This window comes from Echiichthys vipera (assembly GCF_963691815.1).
Source record: "Echiichthys vipera genome assembly, chromosome: 20".
Lineage (NCBI taxonomy): Eukaryota > Metazoa > Chordata > Actinopteri > Perciformes > Trachinidae > Echiichthys > Echiichthys vipera.
Window position 1 is genome coordinate 26591909 of NC_139845.1, and position 9715 is coordinate 26601623.

Here is a 9715-nt window from a genome sequence, read left to right on the forward strand (position 1 = left end):
GGAGCCGAGCTGTTTTGAAATATAAAAGAATCGTGTGAATGAGGGCCAATGTCTCCAGTGTGAACTGTTTGCATACATAGATGTGTGAATCATATCGGACAGTTGAATCTTTGCTCAACAAATGCTGATCATGATCACATGATCAGACTAAACCCAGCCTAAAATGAACTTTCAACCACGACTGCCCACTCAAAAATATTAACATATTATCTCCAATTTTATAGAAATGATGTTCCATCAGTGTGACTGAATACATCATGAGTGAAAGGGATCATTATTATTTGGTCCTACTATTTAACCTGAGATTGAACACAATAAATATTTAAGTGGAACTGCCCCGCTGACAGCTGACTGCACGGAGTCGCAATGGCAATAAAAAAGGACATGCTGAAGTTCTATTCACAGTTGTATTGAATATTTGAATGTGAGGGCTACAACTACTGAAATGACTGACAGGGCATAAAACAGAAACTTTAGAGCATCCTGAGTTAAAAAAACTAATATCCAACCAAGATTTTGATTAATACAGTAAACCTTTGATACAGACTGACGGCGAGTCTGGGCAGGGGTGGATTGTTTAGGCGGCCTCCTTAGCTGTAAAGTTCTGCCGCAAACCCTGGATTTAAATATTAACTTTCAGAAGATTTCAACATGTTTATAAAGTGGTTGGTTATCCTTAACAACGCTCTCTGTTATTGAAAATGACATTTTGTGTGTCAGTGATAGGGTGATATTAGAATGGGAGTCATCCCTTTTTCCCCAAAAGGGTCCGATGTCCCCCGGTCACATAACCCTGTGCCTTCGCTGATTTAATTCAGCAATTTGTTAGGGTTAGGGGTTACGGTTAGGGTCAGGGTTAGGGGGTAGTGTTAGGGTCTACATAGGCCTACTAACGTGGAATTCAGAACTGATTGTGGAAGAAATAACGGACCGGGGAACATGGGACCCTTTCTGTGAGAAGCAGGAAACATCGGACCCGGTGGTCACATACAAAGCGGGGAACATACTGTATATACAGTATATACACACACACACACACACATACCCGCACACGCTGTATAGATGTTAAAAGAGTGCTGCTTTGTGTTGCAGTGCCTACGAGGTGATCAAGCTTAAAGGCTACACTAATTGGGCCATTGGTCTGAGCGTGGCAGACCTGACTGAGAGCATCATCAAGAACATGAGCCGTGTCCATCCTGTCTCCACCATGGTCAAGGTCTGTAACCCCCCCCCCCCACACACACACACACACACACAAATGATTAAAAGGAAGTTTTCCTTGCCACCGTCATGCCAAATCTTATTTGCTCATGCTGAATAGGTGGGTCTCTGTTAATCATATGGTCTAAACCTACTCCATAGACCTTTTTAATGGAGTTCCATTGCCTTGGTCCTTGTTGACTTCCTATCAGCTAATGTCCTTCACATACACTGCAACAGGAAATAAACTAGGACGCTTTTAATATGTTTATCTGTATGGTCTATATGGATAAGTTTACTGAGATAACTTCTGTTATCATCTGACACATATATAAAATTGAATTGAAATTCCCCATTGTATGGGATAGGGAATAAGGCCTTCATTTTCCAATGATTTCAGCTAACAAAGTACCTTAGTGATTGCCTGATATTGGATGGTAATCTAGCCTTGCACACAACCCAAGCCAAAATAAAGGACCTGTTGGTATTGAACCCATGGTAACATGGTTATATTTTGAACTTGCTATCAAATGATCACAACCTTCAGGCATGCTCCTCTGCTGTTTCTACTGTTTATTTCCTCATTGTCTAGGCCAAGGACACTTAGAATGAAAGTCACACACGCGCGCACACACACACACACACACACACACACACACACACACACACACACACACACACACACACACACACACACACACACACACACACACACAAACACAATTTTACTGCCAAATTTACAAATTCTTTCAAACGGTGTCAGAGCAGAGCTGACAAAAATGTGGCTTAGGCCATTAATTAAAAAACTGTTACAATATTTTTGTTATCTTGCAGTAATGTCCTGTTGTAAATAAAGCCCTTACTACAGCATTTCTTTTTTTCATAAACTGTATGTTCGATAAAGCTATTCTGAGATGGGTCATTCAGTTTTTGTATTGGATTTCAACAAGACAAAACAAAAATGCATGCATTTACTAAACCCAACAAAACAAAAATGTAGAGATGCTTCAAAAGAAACTGCAGTGCAAAACACAATCTATATGATCAATACAACATACTTACGTCTTTTGTACAACTGTATCAGGGCAGAGCTGACACACATAATACAATGCAGTTTCTTTAATTCCGTCTGATGTTAGTGTTTTTATGTGTTCTGATTGACTAAATGTTCCTGTTGGAAGAGAACATGTGTTAGTGTTTTGGAAGAATTATTTGTGTCCAGGCATGTTTGCAGTGTTTTGGTAAACATAGTGTAATATATTTGTGTATTATTGTATTTTGAAAATTATTGTTGGAGTTTTGTTTACAATGTGTGATTTTGAGCCTGAAATTAACTGTTTTGCTAATTGTGTGTTGTAGGCGTGTTGGTGTGTTAAGAGTTTCAGAAAATTGTTTAAAGTATTGAAAAAAATGTTATAGCGATCGGAAAAAAAACCAACACAAACATACGCCATTACATCGTTCAAACATGCTATAATCTAGGGCCGTACAATATGACCGAAATCTTCTATCCGAGTATAGAATGGTAATTCAACAAATAAGTAGTCCATATGAAATAACCACATGAGTACCACTTACTTATGTTACTTACTTAAGATCATATTATTATTATTATTATTAATAATAATAATTAATGCTTGAGCTCCAAATCAAAAATGATCAGGAACAAAGACCATGCTTGAGTTGTGTAGCTGCCTTCACTTATATGATAAGATTTAAACAGCAGTTAGCAGCTGCTTTGTTAATGACCATTCATTGCAGGTTGCTCTGTTTACTGACTCTTGGCTTGAGTGCCTATATACTGTACTTGAGTCAAATGTTGTCTCTAAGGGCCCGTCCACATGAAGACGTGTTTTCCTGGGACCGCACAACTTTGTATTTATTTGGCCGACCATCCACACGCAGCCGGCGTTATTGGAGCCTGAAAACGGGATCTTTAGAAACAAGGTCCCAGAGTGGGAAGATTTGAAAATGCCCCAGATGCCTCTGGATGATGAAACCTCATATTCCCCACCTCTAACCTCTAACCCCGCGGTGTCGCAGAACAACAACAGAGAGACGGACCCATAGTCTGTTTACTGAACTGGACTCTGAGCCACATGCATGGGAATGAATTAGGCTGAGCACAGATTTCTCGCTTTTCCCTGATGCTCTGAATAAGGAGCTAAACTGCTCTCTAGTCTCTTTTTTTTTAAATAAAGTTCTAAAAAAGGTGTGAAAAGTCTCTAAATGTAGTGAGAAAGTGGCACCTGTGAGTGCTTTGGGAAGGGGAAGGGGCTCCCAGCAGCACCCTCTGTTCGTTGAGGATGCTAACTGCAGAGTGATTGGAGCATCAGAGTCCAAAACAGCACAAGTCTCCACTAACACCCGAAGTGGACACATTTCTCTCTAGGATGGAGGAGGATTTGGGAAGTCTCCAGATTTGGAGAGAAACTCTCCGGTGTTTGTATTCTCCACAGCGTCTCCCCGTCTCTTCTTGTCTGTTGTTGGTGTGTTTCTGAGGCAGTTACAGCGCCACATCCAGGCCTGGCATGTGTACTCCAGAGTTTTTAGCCGGCATTACTGGCTTCGTGTGGACACAGATAGTTCTTAAGTTGAGGTCGTGTGGAGGAAAAACTTTTTAAGAACTACAGAAAAAGAAGGTTGTTTTCGATCATGTTTACGTATCTTTATCTTATACTAAGCCAGGCTAACCACATCCTAACCTTGCTCCTGACTCCAAAGTCACAGACATGAGATTGATATCCATCTTCCCATCGGGCTATTGTAAATTCTAAGCAAACAAAAAGTTTACAATAACAAACTATTCACTTCATACCTGATAATGCACTAAACACCCCCATATAGCTGCTTATATGCCGTGTTTATTTGTGCATCCTCACCTAACTCTGTGTGTGTCTTTTTTGCAGGACATGTATGGTATTGGTGAGGAGGTGTTTCTGTCTCTGCCCTGCGTGCTCAACAGCACAGGTGTAAGCAGTGTGGTCAACATGACCCTGACGGAAGCCGAGGTGGGTCAGCTGAGAAACAGCGCAGACACGCTGTGGGGCATCCAGAAGGACCTCAAAGACCTCTGAACACACCCGCAAACATAATTCACACCAATGATGCAGAGAGATCTGTCAACAAGCACACACTTCTTTTATAATGTCCCTATGGCTTAGATAGCATCAATTTTACTTTGAATGAGAATGCAAGTTTTTTGTTAAAGATTACCATGGAGAATTTCAGTTTTGAAGTCTGATATGCCGGTTTAATATCAGTGATGCATTATGGCACCTTCTACTGTCAATCACATTAAAGCTATGGTCTACATCCTGAAAATCAGTTGAGCCTTTGAGACAGATTTGATGTGTTATTAATTATGTTAATAACCAAATCAAATACCTTAGCTTTAAGTCTAAACATGTATGCTCCTTTAAAAAAAATCGAAACAGTTAGAAGTCTGAAGTTGGTGTATTACTGTATTTGTGCTTAGAGATTTAAGATGACCTGTTAGTGTACTCTTACAGCTGTTTGGACTAGGATCATACACAACCCTCAAAAAGCCAAAACCTTTACTGTCCTCCTCCACCACTTGTACTGAGTCATTCCTTCAGTTCCCTGCAGGGAATCACTAAGAGAAAGACCCAAATGGACGATGTTTTCCTCCTGCTTTTGTCTAAAAGTGGCACTCAGCAGACATACAGCTGCACAATTAGGTCAACACACAGCCAAACTGTGACATTGTGAGTGAGAAGGTGGATTTCTTTTTCTCAGAAAGAAATAGGCAAATAGCAGGGGAGGAATGTAAACGTCCAGCTCAAGAAGCTTTTAAGCAGGTGTTACTGTTTGACCTTGTGTTGTGAAATAGCTTGAAATTAAATAAACGTGACTAAGGCTAATGTCTGTTTGTGAGTGTTATATTATTTATTATCATTTATTTATATTTAGGAATAATAATGAAATTGTATACCATTGTATATAAAAGAGTTAATGAAATGTTGAGGTTATTTAATGTTACCTTAACAGAGCCCTGTTGAAAGATGTGTGGAATATAAAATATCAGTCCAAAACATTAAGGGTTGAATATGGAGAATGAGCAGAACACCACCATCTATTGTCCTAAGATCGTAGTCACAACAACAAAACCTAATTCCAGCAGTCGGGTTGCCAGGTTCGTTGCCGAGTGTGTCAGCGATCAGTCTGTGACCAGAAAAACAAGTATTGCAGAGGAGTTCGACTGATAGTTAGAGTTAGCCGTTAGCGTTAGCCGTTCCAGCTAAGTAAAGCTGAAAGAGATGTTAGCGATCAAAGAGAAACGTAGCCATTTGGGTGTGCGTTTTAATGGCGTTTCTCTCCTTTCTCTCAGTCCATGGAGTGAATGCTTGGCCTATATTGACTCTGGTTTTTGCCCGTCTCCACTCACTCAGCTGCTGGGACAAATAACGCCCCCTTCACTGAGGCTCCGAAGCAGCTGCAGGATTGGCAAACTCCATTTCACCCAGTGCCAGCCTGCAGTAGCTGCTCCCAACAACAAACAACCCTGGCAACCAGCAACGCCCAACGCTACTATGGAGACACAACAGGACAGAAAATCATTAAAAATATAAAAATACCCTCACACCCAATGTCAGCTGGGATCGGCTCCAGGCCCCCCGCGACCCCGACAGGGACAAGCGGTTGAAGATGAATGAATGAATGATTCAGACTAAATATATTTTTCATTGAAAAGCAAAACTTTCATTCCGTACCCCTCAAAATGCCCCGTGGGTGTATTATTATTATTTTTAAATATAGCTTTTAATAAAGATTCTACATATTCAACCTTTAAGGAAATCCTTTGGGAATCAACACATTTGCTCATATTGATAAGCAGATCAGTTTAACAGATAAACAGAGCAATCAGAAGGAAATCATTACCGCTTTGCTCATAAATATTATGCTTCATTGATCTTAATTTCTAGATATTTTTTTATTTGATAGAATTAAACCTTTCAATTTAATAGCACAACAAAAATACATACACAAGGAAAAGTGTAGCCTATATATGAACATTTCATTTTAGCTAAATATTGGTTGTGTATTTTGGTTTTATAATTATTATTTTAATTTACTTTATATAAACATAAATTATGCATATGCACAGTTGTGCACCACACATGCTCTCAGTCTGTCATTCAAAAAGACACTGTAATTACAATTAAGCATTAGGCAAATAATTCCACATTCAAGGTAGGTACAAAAGTTTTATTCACAGAAAGATCATTTTGATCTGAAGTAAAAGGCCTTTTTCGAACACAAATGGAAATACATGTTGACTTTTCACCAGTGGGACACAAGTCCTCAGAGGAAAAAACGTGTTTCAGGTAGGCACCTCCAGTTCACGCGAGAAGATAGAAACGGGTGACATTTATTTGTCCTAGCTCTTTTAACAGCTCTTGTGTAAATGTAGCCGTTGTACCGTTTCCCAAAGCGGAGGCCGAACGGGTTGAAGTTGAATTTACTCCTGCGGTCGTTGCACAGGAGCTGCCGCTGGTCTTCATTCTCTCTCGGGGAGAAACACGGGTTGGTATCCTCCGCCAAAAGCTCCTCTGCAGTTCTTCTCCCCAGTGCAGAGAGGACCGACCCTGAGGACAAAAGCAGCAAACATTAGCGCACAGCTGGATACACGCACTAGAGCTGCTGCTGGGATCTGGAAAATAAAACTGTAATTTATTCTAGGCTCCAAAAAAATATTTTTTTTTACTTCTATTATACAAAGCCTATATAACACATGATGTATACTGTATAATGAGTGAAATGTTTAACCAAAAAGCAAAATTCCAGGTTAAATGCAAAAGCTGATGTCAGGATTGTTTTTTTTTTTTTTTGTCTGTATGCAGCTCATACCATGCCACGATAAATCACACATTCGTAGAGGCTCATCATATCATTCAAAAAGTACTGCACATGGAATCAATACTGTTCTTACCTTTCTTTTTTATTTGTCCTAAACAGTCAACAGAGTGTCAGTGCTTACTGAACTGTTATATTAGTATATCATCATTTTACTGAACTGTTATATTAGTGAATCATCATTTTACTGAACTGTTATATTAGTGAATCATCATTTCAACTGTTATATTAGTAAATCATCATTTTACTGAACTGTTATATTAGTAAATCATCATTTTACTGAACTGTTGTATTAGTGAATCATCATTTTAACTGTTATATTAGTAAATCATCATTTTACTGAACTGTTATATTAGTAAATCATCATTTACTGAACTGTTATATTAGTAAATCATCATTTACTGAACTGTTATATAAGTAAATCATCATTTGACTGAACTGTTATATTAGTAAATCATCATTTTACTGAGCTGTTATATTATTGAATCATCATTTTACTGAACTGTTATATTAGTAAATCATCATTTTACTGATCTGTTATATTAGTAAATCATCATTTTACTGAACTGTTTTATTAGTAAATCATCATTTACTGAACTGTTATATTAGTAAATCATCATTTTACTGAACTGTTATATTAGTAAATCATCATTTTACTGAAATGTTATATTAGGAAATCATCATTTTAAGGGACTTCATGTTAAGTATACTCACCCCAGTTCTTCTCTCCATCTTCCTTTTCTCCCAGTGTAGGGGACTACTTTATGCATGATTAACTGATATGGATAAATATGAAAATATGAAGCCATTTTTTAAAGCCTGCTGATCATCAGTTTAAGTGTAAGAAACTCCCCATTCATTTCTGTTGTAGGGGAGCAGAGCAGAGATGAACGTGGAGTCATAAATATGTTTGTCATATTATATTATCGTATTATTTTTTCCACTATTTCAATCATTTCTGTTTAGCTGGGAATCTAAAATGGAAAGAATGTGAAGTTTGGAAATACATTTGTTCAATTTTGGCAATTCATGTTTTTCAAAAACTGGGAATAGTAAAGTTACTTATCGTGGAGAATGTCCAACTTGAGAGATTTTTTTTTTTTTTTATAACTACGCTATATGTATCATTTAATTTTAATTCTTACTTCAGCACTTTACTGTTGCAGCTGGCCGAGCTGGAGCTGATTTGAACTAGCCTGCTTGATAGATAAATTGATCATCTCGTATCAGCAAAGTAACCATACCTGGAAACTAAATGTAGTGGAGTGGACTCCAAGGTGCAGGTGTCCTTTCTTTATAATTTGTTTGTAAGTAAATCCAAAGAGTCATCACAAAACATACTACAATCATGGAGATCTGATTTGAAAACCTAACAGATGAAGAATGGGCCAGAGCTTGTTTAAATAGCTCAAACTCAAACTGTGAATACAAATACAAATTACTACAATACAAATGGATAAGCGGACAATATATATAGCCACAAGTAAGCTATATCTTTTTCACCCAAATATCCCAGATACTTGCATTAATCAGAATCAGAATCCAAAATACTTTAATAATCCCAGGGGGAAATTGCTTTCGTTGCAAAATTCAGCTATACAAACAACATTATTATACAGATAACATACATTTGTATATAAAGAAATATAAAACTATATATATATATATTATATATATTATATAAAACATCAAATTTACAATAGTAATATACGGATCAAATATATCTATCTATCTATCCATCTATATATATTCTCTTCCAGTTATTTATTATCTAATTTAATTTTCATCATTATTATTGCTTTTATTATTATTGTTGTCTTGTATGTGCCTTCTTGTTCTATGTTGTTCCCTGTTTATTGACAAAATGTACAATAAACATTAAAAATATTTATATAAAAAATAATTTAGTATTTCTGATTCTGATTCTGAAAAAAAAATGTAGTGGAGTAAAAAGTATAGTAAAGTAAAGTAAATATTTCCCTCTGACATGAAGTACAAATTTGAATGAAAGGAAATATTCAAGCAAAGCACACAAGCAAAACTGTATTCAATTCCTTATTTGGTTCAAATGAATCTCATGAGGTTGCCCACCTGTTGCACTCGTCCTCTGTGCAGCGTCAAATCCCGGCAGAGCTGCTTCCACACTCCCTCCGTCCTGACCAACCATCAGCCCACACACCATCACCAGAGACACTAGTCTCATCTTTGAACAGAAGATACAAATCCTCTCTCCTGGTCCAAACAGGACAGATTATAGTGTTTATGTTCGCCTGTTCAGGAGGAACAAACACATTCCATCCTATGACATTTGTTTTATTTCCACCAGGTAACCTTATGCTCCTGCAGCTCACAGCCAATCACAGCCGTCTGCGTCTCTGAGCTGTAAATAGCGGAGTGTGCTGCTGGTGGTGCTGAAATGTATCACTTATCAGCTCTTCTGGGAAATGTTGCCAGCTCAGTTTGCTGCTGTGATCATTTATCCAGCACAATATAATACATTGTAAAATGGTGTGAACATTTTAAAATCAAGTAAGGGACGGAAACAGGGCTGTGGCACCAAAATTGCGCAATCCAGGTTCAACTTTGGCCACAGTAATGCAAAGATTACCAGAAAACTGTTCCCCTATTCCATTTTAAT

The 9715-nt window shown here is 37.8% G+C and overlaps 1 protein-coding gene across 1 annotated transcript in view; it reads left to right on the forward strand.

Moving 5' to 3' along the window:
• Positions 1–4967, forward strand: part of ldhba (lactate dehydrogenase Ba) — a 29134-nt gene extending 24167 nt beyond the window's left edge. The window contains exons 7-8 of the mRNA XM_083934715.1: positions 1093–1216; positions 4110–4967. Coding sequence (XP_083790841.1) covers positions 1093–1216; positions 4110–4277 — 292 coding nt within the window. The 3' untranslated portion in view covers positions 4278–4967. The remainder of the gene's footprint in view (positions 1–1092; positions 1217–4109) is intronic.
• Positions 4968–9715: the final 4748 nt, after the last annotated feature.